Source organism: Rhamphochromis sp. 'chilingali' (assembly GCF_963969265.1).
Source record: "Rhamphochromis sp. 'chilingali' genome assembly, chromosome: 1".
NCBI lineage: Eukaryota > Metazoa > Chordata > Actinopteri > Cichliformes > Cichlidae > Rhamphochromis > Rhamphochromis sp. 'chilingali'.
The window spans coordinates 47,097,816-47,120,193 of record NC_137929.1 but is presented as its reverse complement, the minus strand read 5'-3'; the positions used below and the strand labels follow the sequence as shown (position 1 = coordinate 47,120,193).

At 37.8% G+C, this 22,378-nt stretch overlaps 1 protein-coding gene across 1 annotated transcript; it reads right to left on the bottom strand.

Moving 5' to 3' along the window:
• Window positions 1-15,018: 15,018 nt before the first annotated feature.
• LOC308393646 (uncharacterized protein) lies at window positions 15,019-21,973 on the bottom strand. Its single transcript, XM_080877601.1, has 12 exons — window positions 21,958-21,973; window positions 21,641-21,774; window positions 21,367-21,554; window positions 21,023-21,163; window positions 19,989-20,127; window positions 19,706-19,886; window positions 19,434-19,575; window positions 18,752-18,895; window positions 16,750-16,838; window positions 16,310-16,364; window positions 16,115-16,136; window positions 15,019-15,785 (listed from the first exon to the last, which is right to left on the bottom strand). Exons 3-11 carry the CDS (start codon window positions 21,537-21,539, stop codon window positions 16,133-16,135), a joined length of 1,068 nt encoding a protein of 355 aa, XP_080733727.1. The 5' UTR covers window positions 21,540-21,554; window positions 21,641-21,774; window positions 21,958-21,973; the 3' UTR covers window positions 15,019-15,785; window positions 16,115-16,132.
• Between the last annotated feature and the right edge of the window lie 405 nt (window positions 21,974-22,378).

Genomic DNA, 22,378 nt, shown 5'->3' with positions numbered 1-22,378 from the left:
AGGAACAGTGAGCTTCAGGTGTTACTGTCATTAATCATGACTACTAATGCAAACTTTCCCTGAGTTGTAAAAAGAAATTATGTGATACTGTGAGAGGTTCTGTGGCTTTATAAGAATCGACCAACCTCAGGTAGCAATGTGTCCACATTCACCTGAGACAGAAACAAAGACTCACCATTATATTGATAGCAAGAAGAGTTGACTGTTAATGTATATACACATAGACGTATAGATACTTACTTATTAAGGATAAGAGTTGAAAGTAAAGGTCCCATGATCAGAATAACTGAAAGAAATAGAAAACAAAAAACATTGAAAGTTAAAAGTGCTAATCTTGATTAAAAATGTTTATCAACAATGGCCTGCGTGACACTTCAAAACTGGTGTACTAGCTGGAGGGGTAAATGAAAGAGTTGTAGTTGCTTTACTGGTGTGAGTTGCTGCATTTGCAGTAGTTGCTTTACTGGGAAGAGTTGCTCCAGTTGTAGTAGTTGCTTTATGGGTATTAGTTGCTCCAGTTGTAGTAGTTTGTCCACTTGTTTGAATTGCTCCTGTTGTAGTAGTTGCTTCACTGGTAAGAGTTGCTGCAGTTGTAGTAGTTTGTCCACTTGTTTGAATTGCTCCTGTTGTAGTAGTTGCTTCACTGGTAAGAGTTGCTGCAGTTGTAGTAGTTTGTCCACTTGTTTGAATTGCTCCTGTTGTAGTAGTTGCTTCACTGGTAAGAGTTGCTGCAGTTGTAGTAGTTTGTCCACTTGTTTGAATTGCTCCTGTTGTAGTAGTTGCTTCACTGGTAAGAGTTGCTGCAGTTGTAGTAGTTTGTCCACTTGTTTGAATTGCTCCTGTTGTAGTAGTTGCTTCACTGGTAAGAGTTGCTGCAGTTGTAGTAGTTGCTTCACTGGTAAGAGTTGCTGCAGTGGTCGTTGCTATAATTATGTCTGACTCTGTGAATCAAGTTAAGTAGAGATGTTAAATTAAATACATGAATTGGGTACATCAGTAGCAAAATGTAAGACTTGGGAGAAAAGGGTAACGGCTTTGCTCACTGTTTCCAACGCTCACAATGACGCATCGAAGCTCTGAGTAGTACTTGGTTCCACTGTGGCTATAAATTAATGTAGATACATCATTATTTGTGTTACAAATTGTAATTTTTTTCAATTATTTTGGTTCCCAAAGTATTCACTTTCATTCTTAAGCTTGTAAATAATTAATGGTTTATCAGATTTAAAAATATGGTGCTGTACAGTTTAGCAGAGCTCAAAGAATTTTAGTCACACAGTGCTTAATAGATTTATTCAATCACCACCTAATGTAATCTTTATGGCACAGATGTCGTATAATTTTCTATTTCTTTCTTATTAAGATGCCAAGTTATAGTCATTTTCTTGCATTGGCCAACAGCAGAATGAGAGAAGTCTGTCCATCCATCTTTTGCCTGTAGCTTCTTCAGACTGAGCTCACCTAGGTCTCATGGGCTAAGGCCTAGCCACCAGATACTCACCCTGGAGTCTCTTCCCCAAACCTGGCTCCAGGGTAGGACCCTGGTAATCCTGTCCTAGGCAGGGTGCACCTGGACCTTTGGCTTTTTGCTCAACATAAGGGGTTGTCTGAATTTAAGTGTGGCCAAAAACATGCACTTTATTTGCCTAATAAATACTAATATAATAATTGTTTATAGATGTTTTTGGCAGGTTTCTAAAATATTTATGGGGGTTTTTTTGGTTTGTTTTTATGATCGCTGGTCTAATAAATTTTTTAAGTATTGTAGACATTTCCAGGACTTCATGTCATCTTCTGGCTCCAACTGTAACCTCAAAAGATGAAAAAGTTTACTGGAAAAAAGTCAGATTCGTGCAAAATTTCAAATGTGAAAATACATGTTAAAAAAAATCAAGTAAACAAGCAAACACTTCTAGACAGTGTAGATTTCATATAAAGACCAACATCAAAACAGGTCATTTTATAAAATCTGCAAGAAGTTCACTATTAAAAAAGTTTACACTTCAACACAGCCAAGCTTTCTTATACTTTCTTTAAGCAGTCTCAAGGAATGGTTCTCCGGGCTTCTTGAAGGACAGTCAAAGCTCTTTTTTGAATATCGGCTACCTTCTGATCCATTCTCTGCCAAGGTGATCCCACACTGCTTCTGTAATGTCGAGGCCTGGGCTCTGGGGCGCAAATTGATGACTGACAGTTTTCCTTGGTGAGTTTTTTACTGCAATGTGTTTGGGATTATTGTTGTACTCAAAAATGAATTTGTTGTTAACCAGACACTTTTCAAATGGCTTTGTGTTGTTGAGCAAAATCTGCTGATACTTTTCTGTATTCTTAACTCCTTCACTTTTGACCACACACGTGGTGCCAAACCATAATAGAGATGTCAGTATTTTTGCAAATAGCCATAGGTACCACTAGAGCTGGGCGATATAAGATTTTTTCATATCACGATATGTTTTTTTTTCATTTCAGGCGATAACGATATCTATCACGATATAAGCCAAATAACTATATTTGTAAGATTTAAATGTGCCGTTGCTCACAAGTAAAATGTGAAATAATCAGCAGCTTGTTTTGATTTAAATATTTATTTCCCATAATAAGTTCAACAGGGTAGATGTACTTAAGGAACATGAGACTTTTTCAGATAAATAAAGGCAAATATTGCAAACTACACAAAAGGCAGCTGCTAAAGCATTTAAGTTTCAAAGTAGAACAAACGAAACAGACTAAATTGTCAATTCCACTTAGAAACAAAATATTAATTCTAAAAATAAATCTTAGTTTGTTTTACAGAAGAACAGACAAAACTGACTAACTTTTGTCAATATCAAATAAACTGAGAACTAAAAGGAAATTCTCAATCTCTCCTTGTTGTATAGCTGAGCTTTTCAAACAGTTTTAACAGTTACTTTAGTCTGACAAAAGCCGAATGACGAATTAGCGCTTCCAGTCAGAGACTGAGGCTACGTCCACACGTACACGGGTATTTTTGAAAACGGAGATTTTCCGTTTTCGTTTAAAAAAATAATCCCGTCCACACATAAAGGGAGAAATGAAGGAAAACGCTGCTATGAACATGCCAAAGCAGCAGGTGGCGCTAGATTCCTAACCGTGCAGAAATGTTGGCCAATCAGAAGTCTAGAAGCCTCGGTGGGAAAAGTAAACAAAGCTGGGGCATAGAAGCAGAACCGAGTCGTATGTGTGGAGGGACAGTAACTGTGTGTATATGTAAGCATTTAAACACTGCAGAGAGTAGAATTAACAGTAACAGTATTGTAGAAATTCATTTCACCGAAACAATAACGTGGCGCACAGTGTGACGTCAAAAAATGCGCACACCTTTGACGCTGCGTTTTCTCCGTTTTTCTAGTCCACACGTAAATGCAAAAACGGAGTTTTTAAAAATCTTCGTTTTCAGTGACCAAAAACGCAGTTTACGTGTGGATGAAAGGTGCAAACGCATAGAAAAATCTGCGTTTTCAAAAATACCCGGGTACGTGTGGACGTAGCGCATGCACCAGTTTATTGTATTTCCAGACTTGCTTTCGGCACAATTTACAGTGCACGCTACTCTGTTTTTTGTCAGACTTGAAATAGCCGAAATACCTTCACACTACGGAGCTTCTATGGCTCTTCCGTTCGACAATCTCTCCGGCATTGGAACCATCATCTGTTTTCTCTTCGGTAACCTTCGGTCACGCTCGGTTGATTTTTCTAGTCTGCACACTCATTTCCTCCATTACCCGGGCGGTACGGTGGCTGGCTGCTTCCCAAACAAATACACATGTGCGGCTTGGCACTTGTGCTGTACGTAACAAGTCACGTGACGTGACGCTGCGGCTGTGATTGGTTCGGCTCTGCGCTACTTAATTTGGATTGGCCGTTCTTTTTTTTTTTCTTTTTTAAGAGGACAAGAGCGGCGAGGTCTATCGCGATAGTTTAATTTTTCTATCGAGAAAAGGTTATATCGCGATACATATCGTTATCGTTCTATCGCCCAGCTCTAGGTACCACTGTTGTACCTCTCTCCTGACCACCTCCATCAAATTTGGATTAATAACTGTTTTTTAGTGCAGTTCTTTTGCAGTTTGGTATACATCAGCCCTTTTTGTCTGTGTTTTGAGTAGAAAGCTCAACTGAATGGCTAGATGCAAACCATGATTTTCAAATAATATTCATGTACTTTCGATAGATTTTTAAGCCTGTAAAATAATTAAGGGTGCAACCGCACATCAAGCTTAGACATTCAAAGTTTGAGTCTCATAGCTATCTGAGAATCGTCTTGTTGGTGCAAAAATACTATTTTATTTCTGTCAAACTATGTTATCTTTGGCATTTTTTATGGAATCAATTGAAGAAATAGAAAAAAATTATGTGTTTTTGAAACAGGATGCTAGTATAGCAAAGAGCCTAAAGATACAATTGAAAACTCGCTATAGGGGAGTACAGCTAGATACTTACTACTTCCTTGAGTTGGGATGTAGCCATAATGCTTTGATAATTCATAGGTCATTACTCTGGAAATGGTCAGGTACAAGGGCTAAACTGAAAATTTGTGAAAAACCAGCCAATGTGTTAAGAAAACTTTAAAAGACCTCCAGAAAACCTGGAGAACACTTACTTAGAAAATAAGAAAACCCTTCCACTCGAAACCTCCTTATAAGCAAAATATGAAATAAGAGCTAGTCAGGACTTTTGCACAGTACTGTATAAATCAAGTTACTTACTTGGAGTCTGCCTGTATAACAAAGCAGAATGGATGGCTTCCACCATATTCTCTTACAGACGGCATCCATCTCAGACTGAACTGCCCTGGTCCCGTTTTAATCACAGTTACATTAGATGGACCGGTGGACATCAGCTCAGAGATCCTTCAGCAAACAGAAAAGCAAAACACCTATTTACAAAGATGTATTATGAATTCAATATTAGCTGTAATAGAGACAAATAATATCATTCCTTTGTCACATTCTTCGCTGCCTTGAGAAATCAGATTGCTCAACTAATCACCTGGAAAATCATTACCAACTTCCACAGATGATTTGTAGAGATATATCTCTAACAAGTTCAGCCCTGAAGATCTTATTAACCTTTCCCTTTCACTTACGTAGAGTTTGTTGACTCTGCAGCGATGTTAATTTCCAGAGTCTGATTGGCCCTGTTGTAGAGCTGAGCACCGTTGGCTGGTGTTGGAGACAGGAACTTGGGCAAAAATTCTCCTTCCGCACAGGATGTCGCAGCAGTAGTCACTGAAACAATACATTAAACAAATTTGTAAGTCATACTGACATTTTTATACTGAAATAAACTGCCCACTTCAGGTCAGGGATGCGTTACTACCCAGGTGGTGGAGTATAAGAGGTCTTGCTCATGAGTGAGGACCTAGTGGAGAATATAGACTGACAGGTTTTGGGTACACCAATGTGTTGTGGTGAAGAGAGCTGAGCATGAATGTGAAGCTGTCAGTTTACCAGTGACTCTATTTTACTATCCTCAGCTAGATTGCAGATATAAGCGGTTAGAAATTAGTTTTCTTCAAAGGGGGCTGGGCTCTACCTTAGGGGAGTACAGCCTTTAATCTTCCTATTGAAAGCAGCCAATTGTGATGGTCCGGGTATGGGTAGGTGACTGGGGTGAGTCTGGACTTCTCTCCTAAAGTCATTTTAAAATGACTTTACTTGGCCCCTTTAAATCAGTGTAGTCTGTAATAGGAAATGATGTCATCACTAGACAGGAAGTCAGTGATTTGAGGAGGCTTGTGCAGCATGGTGACCTTAGCTAATTAAACCCAGTGGCATCCACATATTTTCTGCAAATTTCATGATACAAACAGATGATTTATGCTTGCAATCGTTCATTGAGTTACACAAACTAAAGGTGCAAGCAATTCATTACAGCTAGAGTTGTTATTATCATAATTTAATATGTATGAAGTAAACCATCCCCTTACAGTCAACTCCCAGCTTTGTGTTTTTAATGAAACTGTAGAGGCTTGAATTCTTTTTGTCAGTGTCTGTCTTAAGTTAATAAGTGACACAGTTTAAGCTAGTGATGCAACCTTGGAAAGACAATGTTTTCACTCCCTGTGAAGATCAGCCCAAACATATACAATATTTTAAATTCAGTGCATATCACTGATGTTGCCAAATTTATAAAATTTAAATATTTATAAAATATGAAAACATTATAATATAGACATATACCTCTCAAAATAAATTGGAGTGGCACTTTGCTGATAGCATCATTGGTCGTTATTTTTGTCTCTGTCCCATTAGTTTGAGTCAGTGTGATGTTCTTTATGGGAAAGTCCTCCATCATCAGCTGTACTACATACAAGCCTTCAGTAGTGCTGTTGGTGGGGCTGAATGACAGAGTACAAGATGACTGCAAGAGGACAGAAAAAGGACATGTGGTCAAAGTAGCCTAATAAGTTAGTTTTGGGCCAACTATCCTCTAAATGAAAGCCATACTCACTGGTAAAATGGTAAGGAAAGATGACAAATTGCACGGCTGACACTCTGATGTGTTTCCAAATCTGCATTTAACCTCATCCCCATCAGGATCAAACATCAACAAGGTGAAATTCATCTGACAGTTTGAAGGAACTCTGTGAATTATAAATATCCACTTAATTAAGAAGCTCAACTGGAACAGTTTTAGGTTAGCAACTTTATTGAAGAGCAGTAAGTTTTTACTGAGCTTATTCATGGCCACTAAACATGAAGTTAGTAGTTTCTCTTTGGTGTCAAAAAGGTTTGTTAGTCAGCAGTCATTGGATTGACCAATGCTAGAAACACTGGAAAAGTACAAAGCACTCAGAGAAGCTCTAAGAAGAAGAATTGTACATTGGGAAGGTTACGTGGAAGCATTTCGAAAAAATACAGATTCCAATATCTGTGTTGATATGTAGATGTTGATGTAACGATAGGGTTTACCAGCATGGGGCACTGTATTTAAGAAAGCTCACGAATGCCTCGGGGGGAGCACATAAAAGAAGACTGGTCTGTGATGTTGCATAATGATTAGTGATGGGATTTCCGGCTCTTTTTAGAGAAACGGCTCTTTCGGCTTCGAACCGGCTCTTCAGGTTGTTTTGTTGCTTTAATTAATTTATTATTAACAACAATATAAAATTATGCACAAAAGGAATTACTAATGTTAAAAAAAGTGGTTTTATTTATATATGTTTATATATAAATATTTACCGTGACCCCTAAAGACAAAGCACGTACAAACTCCAAAAAACATTTCTAGCATTAACTGAACTTCAAAAGCAGAGCTGCCTAGATCACTTAAATTACATATGAAAGCATATGTATATGGTTTGTGTATTTATACACAAGCACTCATATATATGCAAATTAAAAAAAAAAAAGTTCATTTACCTGTTACTACCACACACCAAATCCGGTCATTGGTACTTGCTGGCTTGTGTAGCCACTTGGTAACAAAAGCGCAACACTGCGCCGAGCATCCTGGAGCACTTCTGTTGTGTTTTGTACGTGTTTTGAGTTTTTATGTGCTTTGCGGTTTGTACGTGCTTTGTCTGTAGGGGCCACCGTAAATATACTTCTATTTATTCACTCCGTATAAAATGTAATAAATAAATCATATAATACAAAAACCAACTATTCACAGTTCAACTTTTAACTATTTAAATTTTCAGCTTTTTCCTTTTAAACAAATTTAAAGTGAAACAACACAAAACACTTGTCCCTGGCTCTCTTTCTCTGTCTCCCTCCTGCTCTGTTCCTGTGCTACTGAGAGTGTAACTACTGCCCCTCCCCCCTCTTCCCAGCGCAAAGCACAAGGCTCGCGTGTGGAGTGAAGCGGGAAAAAAGTGTGAGAGAGAGGGTGAGAGAAAAAAAAAACAAACAAAAAAACCCCCAGGGCTCGCGATAAGGAGCCGGCTCGCGTCGTTCACTTCAAAGATCCGGCTCTAAGAGCCATTTCGTTCGCGACCGACACATCACTAATAATGATGTTAATAAAAATGTTTGGAGCAGTAGTTCGCAAAGCATAAGTGGATGCTGTGTTATTTTTGACAAGTGCTATAAAGGCAACACAATATGATCAATTCAAACAACAGCATGTATGTGCAAGTTATTTGGATATTTCACCATTTTATAAAGATTTGGAGGAAGACCCAAATGGTCACCCTCAGATCGGAAGAAAGTGGTTAGGATGTACAGGAATGACCCAGTAATCACCTAGGTTCAAGCCTGACATGAATTGACAAAGTGTTTACCATGAAAGAAGCCCCTGGTCTAAAATCCACAACTTCAAGTTCCAAGACAACCTCACTGACGAACCAAATGCCTTCTGGAGAAGAGTTTTAGGGTCAGATGATGCAAAGACTGAGCTATTTGGCTTCAAAGAAAAGCAGTATGTGTGGAGGAGTAAAGGTAAGGCTTTCAAACTTAAGAACACTCCTAGGTTGTAGCATCATACTCTGGAATTGTTTTGCTTCCTGGTATATTGCACAAAGTGAATAGAAGAAGGTGGACTACCTCCAAAACAAGATATTCTAGTTGTGTTGCAAATAAAACAGATGCAGATGTCAGTACAGCCCAGACAAATGTGAAATGTTGTAATTTAATTTTAGGATAAATTGCACTATATAAAAGCACAGAGAGGGCCAAATCTAAAACACACACACACACACACACACACACACACACACACACACACACACACACACACACACAACGGTTTAAAGCTTTCAGCTGTAAAACAGTGACTCAAACAGTCAGCAAACTTACATCATAACTGGCAGGATGGTGGTCTGTGGAGATGAATTTTCTTTGCAAGTGTCGGAGCGGGTCCTCAGGTCTATCAGTGCTTCAGTTGTGATGTTGCTCATGACTCCATTCATCTCGTTAGCACCAGAAGTCAAGTTACTGGCATACATCCAATTATCACCATGCAGCCTTCAGTAGAAATTTGTTGGAGATTGAGTTTTCACTATGTTGCATGGTGTATATTAGGTATGTATTATACACTAGGAAAATCAAACCTAATGTAAAATGTGTTATTAAATCATCAGAGTCAATCGCTTACTTTTCTTTTAATAAAGTTCATGTTTAGTTGAAATATTAAAGTTTAAGAGAAGGTTATTCCTAAGATGTACTCACATAACCAGGTGCACATCATTGTCAGGAACCTCACAATAATAGATTTCCTCCATCTGGCACCACTCTCCACTGATTTCACTGATTTTGTTTAGCACATTTTCACAGCTGTTATTTTGGCAGTTATACGAGGAAGAATTGTAGCAGTAGCGGTTATTCAGTGTATAACGAACAGTCAGCTGTGGAAAAACAGCCAGTATGCTTTTACTAAAGGACAAGAAAATTTAAAAAAGTAAGCACATTTTACAAAAGAAAGCACAGATACCATAGCAGATCCATTATCAGCGTATTTTGTGTAGTATGTAGCTGTGCCATAAAATCCAGGATGCTGATTTCTCAAGAAGTCAAAAGCCTGTGTGCTGCAAACCACGAAGAAGAGCAGCGGGAGCACAGAGCGCGACATAGTGAGTCTGTTTGTCTGTGGACAAGATAAGATGCACTTTTATCCTATGCTGAGAAATTACTGTTACAACAGCCAAAATATCAAAATCAATGAAATATATAAAATATTACAGCTCAAAATAGCTCAAAGAGGTTAAAGAGGGGATGAAATACAAAAATTACAAGAGGTGAAAATAGAAAAACAATACCTCGCTAAACCACTTGAGTAAAACCTCGCTAAGCAAAATAAGCAACTGAAGTCATTTATTTGTAACTACGAAGACAGCCTCTTTCTGACTGACTCATGTATTTTTAACATGGCACGTGATTTAGTTTACAGTATACAAGATTTTATTCCACATCAGTGAGAATTTCCATAACTAGCCTGCAGGACTGAGGTCAGCAATGACAAATACTAATGTGCTGTGATTGCCTAATACAGGCGACAGAAATTAGTTTTATTTGTACGTAATATGTTTGTCAAATGTTTTCTTTTGCCTAACATTTGATTTGATTGGTCAAATGTTTGTATTTTAATCTTTTCAGTCATTTTTCAAACAACTGCATTACCTGCATGTCTTTTGTGGCTGTTCAGTGAATTAATGTGAATTTCTGTGATAATTTCTGTGCAGACTTGTGATCAGTGAAAATAATTTAGGTTTTAAACACTGATATAATTTCCTGATTTGCAGCCGCTGTGTATGTGTATATTTATCCTGCATAAATGTGGCACTATGCTTACTTACAAATTGACTTTAATTATTTCACTCCAAACTGTTAGCAGAATATTGTTACCTCTGTCATGGTCCTGGGTCTTTTGACCCAGCGTTTTAAGTTTGAGTTTATTTTGTTCATTAGGTTATCTAAGTTCATTTGGTTATTAGACTCCTTGTGTTTTCTTCCCCTGTATTTAAGCTTCCCCTCACCCTTCGTGTTTCATGCTGCGTGTCTTATGTTATCAAGTTTGTATTATTATGCCTAAGTGTTTCTAGTTATTATTTTCCCCTCGTGTTTCCAACCATGTTAAATCTCCCCTGCTCTTCATGCGTTTCATGTCTGTGTCTTACGTTGTCAAGTTCGGGTTGTCATGTCTGTCTCATTATGTTTCCTGTTTTATTGTGAAGAGGTCTGGTGTTCTGTGTTCATCATGTTCAGTTTTACTCTCCCACTGTGACGTCATTATGTTCATGTGTGCCAGCTGTTTCCTCATGTGTCTCCACTTCCCCTAATCACCTCCTGTGTATTTAAGTCCTCTGTTTTCAGTGTGTGATTGTCAGGTCGTCTGTTGTCCACGCCATGTTTCCTATGCCATGCTTCCAAGTTTCTTGTCTAGGTTTTTCTTATTGTTTGTTTAGATTTCCCAGTTTAGGTTTGTGTTAATTTTGCTTCAGTTTGCCTTGCCCTTTGTTTGTACCTTTTTTTTTTTTTTACCAGCCATATTAAACGGCTCGCTTTTTGTTAACATTAAAGTTTTGTTCCCTGTTCCTTGGAGTCTGCATTTTGGGTCCTTTTTCAATTCATACAGTCTGCCCTCGCCAGACTGTGACAACCTCTCAATAAGGTGGGTCTTATTGAGAGGTAAATACAGCATGTGAAAACACCTAATGCAATAAGGTGTTTATTCAGTTATGTTAAATAGTATTTTGTGTGTGTTTCTTTAGATAAGACAGCGAGACTTCGGTAAAGGGGTCTTTATGTCTTTTGTCCTTGACAAAGTGACACCAGCGACACCATGAAATGCTTGATCAACGCACTTGGTCCCCACATTGTCAACATACATCAACACTTTATGTATACACGTTTTTAACCTAGAGCTTCACTGTTTCCTAAACAAACTCACACAGTGAGTTTAGTGTGAAAAGCGAAACTAAAACACAAAGCTGGTAAAGAGGGCACACATGGCTCTCTCCAGGCGCCCTATTGCAGTTTCTTGAACCAGAGTTTAGAGAAATTCCTGCTTTTATATAAAAGAAAGAGATGTTAACTTGATCCAGAAACCATGGTTACTGACTCTGTGAATTTAAGCTGCTCGCTGAAGGTTTTCTTCAATATACTCTGAGTCTCTCTGAGTCCTCCCCTCCTGCTGCATCTGAGCTACCTATCTGACACTGATTCCTCATAAATGATGTTAATTCTATATTTTTTGTAGTTATGAACATGAACAGTTTTATAATTAATTATTAATGTGGTTTTATTATCAGTCCCAAATAATACTGGGAAAATGTGTCACATTTAAGGATTTGAAGATGGTATAGTTTTATTTACTTATTTTTTGAGTGAAGATACTGAAACTTGTTCACAGATCAGATTCACTCATTACTCAATGAGATCAGACGTTTCCAAAGGTAAACTGACTTGTGCGCACATCTGCCCCCAAGTTTTTCATCATTTTGTTCTGCTTGTGGTTTTGTCAGTGGCTGAATTCGAATTTATAAGTAATTTATAAGTAATTTGAAGGTAACCTCAACCTTTAGGTCTTTGGGCTTTAAAAAGAAAGAAAAACAGAAATCACTCTCAGGGAGCGGCAGCTACCTGCTTTCACTGGTTGAAGGTGAGGGGAGGAAGGCATGGGAAGACGCCCAACGGATTTACTTTACCAAATTGACCATCCCAGCCTTGCCGTAATGGTCTATTTGATTCACCTTTTATTGTTTATTTTATTTTCACTTGCTAAATACGGGACAGACCTGACTGGGGAAAAGAAAGGGGAGAAAGAAAGAGGGAAAGAAAAACAGCGGGGAAGAGGCACGGGGCAAAAAACAAAAACCAACAAAATAAGCAGACAAAAAATACATATATCGATCACCTATCAACATAATAAACAACATTACGATGATCTATGGGAATGTAACAGTAAATACTAAATATTAAACATTATTGTGCAGCACATAAGATCGACAGCACGTAAGATCGACAGAGGTAGGAGCCAAAAAGGGTGTAGTTTGTGTGTGTGAGCACCCGTGTGTATACCTGTGAACATGAGCGCGCTTGTATTTAAAAGGTTCCTTCATGTAATGATCTGCTATAAGGTTATTAAGATAAGACGGCACCTGATTATTCATACCTTGTATTTGAGGAGAAGGATTTTAAATTTAAAATTTTTTAAATGTTAAATTCTTCATTTAACAGGGAGCCAATGAAGAACAGCCAGTGTGGAAGAAATCTGCTCTCTCTTTCTGGATCAAGTACTTTTCAGGACAATTTTAGGACATGCCAAAAGCAAGAAAGCAGTTAAACAACTTTTGTATAATGTACACACTGAAGGACATATCCTGGTCAACAATGACTCCAAGATTCCTCACAGTGTTACTTGATGCCAAGCTAATTTCATGACCCCTGAGTGTAAATGTCATTCCAGTCCCATCGCCAACATTGAAATAATTACTGAAAAGCAATGCATTCTTTACATTCCAGTCATCAAGACTTTGTGTGCCCAAGAGCATGTTTAAAATTAATTGGAAATTGAGCTTTTTTCATAAACCAAACACAATAAAGACATGATTTTATTGTTAGTTCCCAACGAGTCAAGCGCTGGTGTTTTGCGAAAGGTGTGGCATCACAGACAGATGTTGGTAAAGATATCTTTGCGCTCTGGGATTTTTTGTGCAACGATAGGATTTCACTGGGTTTCATATTGAGAATGTTCAGACCATTAGGTACTCTTAATATCAACATGCAGGCACATGTACATTACTTTTTAACGACCAGTGTTTAGCAAACATAATCCAACCAGGAATGAAAAACAAAACCAAGACAGCATTCTTCTGGAAGACAGTTCTGTGATTCAAACTTGAACTAACTTTACAGCAGCGAACTGCAATTAATTTTTTAAAATCTGTTGTCAAGTCCATGATATTTTATCTTAAATTAAGCTTGCTCTGTTTGGCATTAATCCCATATTATCCCGTATGAAGTTTGAGTTTGGTCAGATCATTTCAGACTTCAAGCCATAGTTTTTCCACACCACCAATCAGCTGTTGACCAAATACAGTTGGCATGGCTCTGTTGTGGATAAAGTTTTCAGTAAGCTTGTGTCAGGCTTATGTGAGTGGCAAGTAAAGGGCATCTCTTATACTGTTAATGATGCATACATATTGGGAGAAGGTTGATCTGATATCCTCGTGTTGGTGTTGTTCCCAGATCATCATACTAAATGTTGTTCCAGGATCAACATTGCAAGTGACCAATCAGAATGTTGTGACGTCATACTTTTGCGACTTCGGGAAAAACCGGCGTAAAACAAAAAACTGTACTTAAGCTGCGTGAAACCGCCTCTGTCCGCCGATCAACAGACCCTAACCCTAACCGTAACCCTTTAATAAACAGTAAGCAGAATTGATATTGTCCTTGCAACATTGGAATTTCATAAATGCACGAATGGCTTGGCGCGCAAAGGAATAACGTCACAACAATGTGATTGGTCACTTGCAATGTTGAACCTGGAACAACATTTTCATGATGGTCTGGGAACAACACCAACACGAGGATATCAGATCATCCATTGGGAGAATATCTGGGCTCCCACACGATTGGTGGGTCTACTGAAAATTTCAGCTCTTGTGAGTATTTCTATAGATACTGTCTAGTTACAAAAATGTGAATCTAGGTGTTACGACTGTTGTTGTAATTTTAATATGTAAATCTGAGTGTGCAGGTGCTTCTCCATGATTGGTGCATCCAGAGTGAACGGATCATACCGGTTGGCTAATGACCGGGAGGCAGCACATAAGAAGAGACCGCCATGAACTGCCAGGGGATTCATCCTCAGCCCAACCCAACCGGCAGACTGTGTTCACTGTTTAGCAATGTTTGTTTAATGTAGGAGCATGTAAGGGTGGACCGCCTTTTTGTTTGAATACAGTTTTCTCCTGTTTTTGTTAGGTAGGGAGGTAAGTCATTGTCGTTTGGTTTAATTCTTTTGAATAGGTAAGTTTGATTTACCCCGGAGATCCCTTTTGTTTGTTTTTTTGGCCTTGGGCTCACCCCCAAGTTATAACTTGCTCCCTTCCTTTGTTTCTAAATTCACTCATTGTAAATAAATCACTGCCAAAAAGTATTATTTGCGTGATGTGCTGCTTGGGGTTGGACAGGGATGGATCGCTCTTATGTTATGGTCGGGCCACGCCTAGACGGGCCATAACACTAGGTCTAACTCCCTCGCTTTTGCCATGCATATTCCTGTTGCATAATGAATCTCTGAATGTTTTGGAGAGTCGCCCTGATATAACCTGCTAGCAAGGCACCAGAGCCTCTATAGTTTTGTCACTCCTATATAATAGTTTGTCAAATTTAGATGATTATTACACTTTTTATGTTATCACCTACCTACAACTACAAATATTTCACATGATTAATTCACTGTTACATCCCAGTACCCAACTGGGGTAAGTTGCAACACAAAATCTGTATTTTACCGACTTTTAAAAATCTTCTTGGTGTTCATCAGTGCAAAAAAGCACTTGCCTCAGTCAGACATACTCAGTTAAAAAGAAAGTCATCATAGGAATCGTTGTTTATTTGCCTTTTAACAAATCATTTATACAAGGTCGGGGTGGAAGTTGGCATCCATGGAACTGATCACATGATCTGAGTAAAAGTGATGTTACATCCATTCATTTCTTTCAATCTTCCCTGCCACGCCTACAATTCAATGCTAACATGACAATAACAACATCATCATCACACACATCCAATCCAAGTCAGTGTCTCTCTGTTTTTCCTCTCAAAGATCAGCACTGCCATCAGAGAATGACGAGGATTTCTATCAAGTAAAACTGATACAAAAATTTGCTGTTTAGATTTTAATGGTCATTAAAGCATGCAAGTTTAGTTTTTGCTCTTGATGCAACATGTCTATGAAGCTTTAGTGTTTGGTAACAGTTACTATCTGTAATTCATACTCATAAACAGGAGTATTGCCTGGGAATGTTGTTTTTGAAAGGTTTATAAAAGTAGTGTTTAGTTGACTAGAAAGTGTTGGTTAAAGTGCAGTAGTTTGTGGACTAATAGGAGGTGTTGTTACAGATGATGTGATTAATAATTTGATAAAATAAATCAAGGTAAAGTATCAGAAATGAAATTTACATCAATTCAATAAATCGCCTGGAACAAGCGAGGACAAGTGAGTAAAAACTCCAATTAGTGCTTGGATTACATTGGTTGGAATAAAACTTAAAGAAACTTGAAAAAAGTTATTTGTGCAGAGTCAGATGACATTCATGTTGTAACAGTAGAGGGTGATACTGTTGCATCAATCCAGAGTCAATCTTCAATCTAGAAGGAAATTAGAAACAGTGAATTCATAGATTTTTTTTTTTTTTTTACATTTGAGATAATCCTCAGATTGATATGTTAAATATTTAGTGATTGTCTGATGTGATTCATTTCTGGAATATGTCATAGAATAAGTTGTGCTTTGTGTGGTGTTAGCATATTTTGCGAATTATTTGTATGCTCCTACAGAGGTTGCCATAGCCATTGTGTGTGTGTTCATAGTTTTCTGTAGCTCAATCACTGGACATCAACACTGCTACTTTTAGCAATACCAGTGGTACTATTAGTACTGATGCTATGGTAGAAAATCTGATTATAGAAGAACTTACCTCTGATTTTATCCATATTCATCTGAGACAAGAGACAAAAACTCAACATCAGAATGATGATCAATGGGGTTGATTTAGTTTCATTTTAAAAGTTAATAATAGCAATAATAATTTTATGGGCGTAACACGTTTAAAAAATACACAAAATGTCACATTTCGGCAAAAAAAGATCTAAATATGCAGACACATACTTACATGGAAGGGAAGGCAAGAATAAGAATTGAAAGGAAAGATCCCACGACCAGGACAACTAAAACAAGTAGAAAATGATTAAAGAACTTCTGACCAACCAGATAGACTTTTCATTTAAAAACACATAAAGATTTAGTCGACCTGATTGGCTGACAAATGCTGTCACAAAGTTTAAAAACTGTATCTATATATGGCTTTTAAAGATAAAAAAAAAGCTCTGAGCACTGCCCCGGCAATACAAATCGTTTCATGAGCAGGTAAACGGCTATAAAGCTGACTTAAAATAAATGTAAATGTAATAATCTACAGGGATTTATCCTGTTTTAGCTTTTCATGAATGAGTTTTGCAACAATGTCAAAAATTATTTACAAATACGCAGACTTAGAAACATTTAGCAACTTTATAAATTTGTTAACAGTTACTTCCTGGCATTGATACTTACAAGCTGAAGCACTGGCTGGGGCACTACTAACAGGACTATTTCCAACAGTCACGCTGACACATCGAAGGTCTGAGTGATACTTGGTTTCCCTACGGAAATAAATCAGAACAGTGATTCCATTATTTCCATGAGATTATATTATATTTTAAGATCGTCTTTGCTGTTAATGACACAAAGTATATGTACAAGTAATATGGGTGTGTTTGATTAACAGTTCTAGATGACCCTTAGCCTATGTCCACACGTACACAGGTATTTTTGAAAACGCAGGTTTTTCTATGCATGTGGGCCTTTCGTTCACATGTAAACTGCATTTTGCTTTTAGCTGTGGATGAGGAAAACTGGGATTTACTCACAACGTTTTTGGCATCACGCTCTGTGCCACGTTATTATTTACATGAGATGAATTTTTGCAATGGTGGATATTACCATGTGCACTTTTAAAGCACTTACATATACACACACAGTTACTGTCCCTCCATTTTAAAAGGACGGAGGAGTCAGAGTGAACTTCTCCATTCAACACAGACGCTCTCACAACCCAAATCCGTTACCATGGTTTTGAATAAATTTATGCATTTTTCTTTCCTAGGTTGCTACTCTACACCAGCCAAAATACTGTCTTTGGTTATTAACATTCAAAATTATAAAGCCACTTGAACAGTGGCACATAATTAGCTGCCTTTCCAACTTCTCTTTCCCTCCCAGGCTTCTACACTTGGCCAAATGTTGATTGGCCAACATTTCTACATGATTCTGTTCTTGACAGAGTTTGAATGCGTTTTTGGTGTTTTATTGTGGACAGAAGTATTTTTTCAAACCTGTACATGTGCATGGGATTTTTGGAAAAAAGTTGAAAAATACCCATGTAGTTGTGGACGTAGCCTTGGTTTGTTGGCAGTAAGTAGACTCATTACTGATCTGCCTCATTAAAGCATTTCCTGCACTGCAACTTCCCCTTCTAACAGATACGCTATTTTTCCTGTTTTAGATAGTTTATTGTTTTTCACATAATCTTCATAATCTCTTCAGATAAAACAAAACAAAACAATAAAAAAATTTCTAGGACAGCTAAACCTGTCAATCACCAGTTTTGGGCGCAACACATTTCAAACTAATGTATTATTGTAATCTGATTATATTTTTAACTAATAGCATTATATATGTTACTGTTCTAAATAAGTAGGCAATTAAGGAACATTGTCTTTTAACAAAAGGAATGAGTAAAGCGTAATAAGTTATTGTTTCGAGTCAACATTAAAGTGGGTCTTTGTGTAAAATCTGCAAAATAAAGCCTATAGGTGACTTCAAATTTGTCCTTGAGTTCACCTTTTTCATTTTAGTAATTATAATTTCAAATGCCAGTAGTGTAGACGGATTCAATGAAAAATCTGTTTGTGAACCCCCACAGAGTTATCTGTTTTTGTTGGCTGATATTTATTATTTTTGAATTTCTGTTGTATTTTACAGCCTGTATATCTTGGTAAGTACAGAAGATGTTCACATGAAATTTTCAGGGCGGAAAAACATGTTTGGGCTCATCTGTAATTTCACACCCGCTCCAAATGTCACGATTTTAAAATGTAACCATATATGAATAAAGCATAGAAGCATCACATCATAGCTTCAACAGCAAAACTCCAATTTATTATCTAGGATGTAGTCTAACATAAACAAACTTTGTTTATGACAAACCAATAACTTTTTGGTTGGTCATTGGAAGCAGAGGAAGGGGTTTTGGCTTTTTGGGGGGATTTAATTTTCTTGCCATGACTCCTTCTGGGCCTGGGGTCTAAATAATTTTCTAATAAAGTCAGATTTAAACATTCACCAATATAGTTTATGGCTGCAAAATTGCAAATGGACTGATTCTTCTTTAGTGCTTTTCTGCTTTATGCAGCACGCCTCATTCACCCATTCAAACAAGCTCTTTTGTCTATGCTTAAGTGCTTTCTGCCAAACACTCATGCTCTAAGGGATGAATTTGTAAAAAGGTACTGACTTGGAAAGTGCCTGGACAACAAAGCAGAAGGGGAGGGTGTCATTGTCTTGTGATTTAGATGGCGTCCATCTCAGGGTGAACTTTCCTGGTCCAATTTTATTCTGAATTGCATCATATGGTCCGCTGAACAGCAGCTCAGAGATCCTTCATCGAAGAGAGAAACAAAAAATGAATCAACTTAATTCTCATAGCTTCTTCAACGACATACAAAGCAAAGTGTTTGTCTGTGAATGAGCATCACTTTGAATAGAGACTTCACCTGACTCTGTTTGGTTTTAAGGGTTTGAGTTAATAAGCCAAATTTTACTTAAACATAATTTCACGAGTTTTTATTTACTCATGTTGCATCAAAGCAAAATAGCCTTAAAACAGATTTGACTTCTCTTTGGGTTAAATATGTGTTGAACCTACTCTTTATATCTCATACAGCCTTGTATACATCTGACTGTGTTACGCTCTTACGTGTCTTGTTAAACCTGTTTTGTGTGCCAGTGCAGGACTGATGCACAGATTAAACAGAACGCAACGGATAAAATCTTGATTTGATCAATGAACAGAAACATGACAGGAATCGACTGATGTGTGAATGTATTTCTTGTCTAACCTGAAAACAGTTCTGTGGGACATAGTTAACCTTACTTTACAATGTCAAGAATGTCAAATGTGTTTTTCTTTGACTTACGTGGAGTTTTGTGCCTCTGCACTGATGCTGATTTCCAGAGTCTTATCAACAGGCGTGTAGAGCCGAGCTCTGTTGTTTGGGGTTGGAGGCAAGAATTTGGGCAAAAAGTCTCCCTCTGTGCAGGATGAGACCTGGGGATCCACTGAAAGATGACAGAAAACCAACGAGTTTCTTTCGGGGTGGAATTCATAGTTCGAAGTTAGAACAGTATTTCTAAGTTTAGATCAGATCTTTACAGGTTCAACTCCATCTATTAAAATATGGACTTGTACCTATCAGAACAAACTGGATCGGTATTTTGCTGAGAGCATCGTTAGGTGTTTGTGTTGTTTTTGTGCCATTGACTCCAGTCATGGTGATGTTCTTCCTGGGAAAGTCCTCCATCAGCAGCTGTACTCCATAGTTGCCCACATTACTGTCGGCAGTGGGGCCGAACGACAGAGTACAAGTGGACTGCATGAGGAATAAAAAAGGAAAAGAGATCAAATGAGCAAATGTTTATTATTACAACTATCCTTCTGTCTCATTAAACATTAGATTAACAGTCATGCTCACTGATGAGAGGCTGAGGACAGATGGTGGCTCACAGCCGTTACACTCCGAGAGTGAGGAGTTTCCATATCTGCATTTAACCTGATCCCCATCAGGGTCAAACATCAACAGGCTGAAATCTCTCCGACAGTTTGAAGGAACTCTGAGAAAGAATTACAAATACAATCTTCATTTTCCAGGATTCACTTTAGTGTGAAGTTAATGTGCAGCTCCATGCATTCACTCTTAAAATCTGCAAAATACAGCCACAGCCTGATCACTGGTAATTTTAAACATAGCAATATTCAGTTCACTGTCTCAAAATAAAACTTTAAATTGTATAGTTTATATATTAAGTGAGATTTAATTTAAAGCATCACTAAACTACTTAAATATTACAGCAAACATGGAGGAACATTAAAATTACTCTATAATTTGCTGCCATAAGGAACAACAACAGACAAATAAAATATCTTTTTAAATTTAAACTTGCCACAGGTATAAAATAACTGCATATTTTCTCTTTGAAGTTTCTCAGGGGATGTTTCCATTTTAACTGCACTTCTCATTTTAGGAGGTTTCTGACAGGAAGTCTGTTTGTTAAATTAAACTTAAAAGAGATTTTTCTCATTTGGTGACAAAGAAGTTAACTCATCTTCATACTCATCCTCATTTTCTGTTTTTCTCTCATTTGGAGCCTGGGGGTACTGTAAGAGAAGCTCTTTAAGGAAAGAGTTATAGGATTACAATTAAAACCTTTAAATGCAAACGTTTTAGTGTGGAAACTATTTTTGGTAAATTATTTTTGTTCATTTAATTAGTTTATTGCCACTTTATTACGGAGGCAGTGGTTGCAATAGCGGTTAAAGTTGACCATGCAGCAAGTTATAGTCTATATTTTTGTCTATATTTTTTGACTTTGCCCTTATACTGTGAGCAGTTTTGTCTTCTACATGGAAACAATATCAGATTTGAAGTTTGCAGTAATGCCACAGTCACTCTTGTCCTGCTACTGCTGTTGCTTTTTTAGCAGAGACACAAACAGTGAGTTGGCTCACCTCACAAATGGGATCATGGTAGACTGGGGTGAGGAGTTTTCTTTGTTGATGTCAGAGCGGTTCCTCAGGTCGTATGTTACTGCAGTTGTCCATGATCCAATGTTATTTTTGATGCCACTCACCCAATTAACACCAGGGACCCTTCAATAGAAAATAGTGTGAGAGTCAGTTTTCAGCGTGTTACACTGTATATAGCAAAACACTACATGGACTAATATATGTGTGTGTGTGTGTGTGTGTGTGTGTGTGTGTGTGTGTGTGTGTGTGTGTGTGTGTGTGTGTGTGTGAGAATGATAACAATATGAATAATAAGTTCGTTTTATATATTTTCGAGGTACACTCACCCAAATGAACCAACCACATTAATGGGAGATGGCTGAACAGACCTAAGTTCATTCTGACACCACTCTCCGCTGCCTTCTTGGTCGACCGTCCGTACCAAAGTGCTCACATACCCACAGTTGCTATTTTGGCAATCAAATGAGAACTCGGGAGTGCAGTTGAGATTGTTCCCCATTAGGCGAATGGTCAGCTGTGGAGTCACAGTGAATAGGAATTTAGTAAAGAAAACCTACATTTCAAAATATAAACACATTTTAGAAAAAAACCTGTACATACCGAAGAAGAATTATTTACTACAAACTTCTCTTTTGTATAGAAGTTGATTGCACCAACAAAGCCATTTAAATTGCTAATGAAGAAATCAATATTCTGCGAGTTGCAGACCGTCAGATGCAGCAGCAGCAGCAGCACTGCGGAGAGCGACATGGTCAATCTGTTAGTCTGTCTTCACAAAGACACTTGTACGTCAAATACAGCCTCTCTCTCTGACTCTCCTCCTTTTATCTACTTGCTGTTTCCCGCATCATATACAATGTGTAGTAAACTGTTCTGGTATGAGGAAATGTTTCATGCTCATGAGTTTGAGATGGTACCTGATAACTGATAATGAACAGTGAAAGCAAATGTCTCAACCAACTGTCAGGAAATGAGATTAGTTTCCATCCATCTATCTTCTTCCGCTTTATCTGGGGCCGGGTCGCGGGGGCAGCAGCCTAAGCAGAGAAGCCCAGACCTCCCTCTCCCCAGCCACCTCCTCCAGCTTATCCGGGGGAATACCAAGGCGTTCCCAGGCCAGCCAAGAAATATAATCTCTCCAACGTGTCCTGGGTCAACCAACTGTTAGTAAATGAGATTTGTTTCAAAACTAAAAATAGAAATGTTTTAATTGCTGCTTCAACCAAATGTAATAAAGCATTTTAATGTGTGTATTAATTTTATTTTTAAGGCACTCCTATTTAGAATTTGATCTCATTGTTATTTTAGCACTTCTGCATCTATTTTCCCTATTCATGC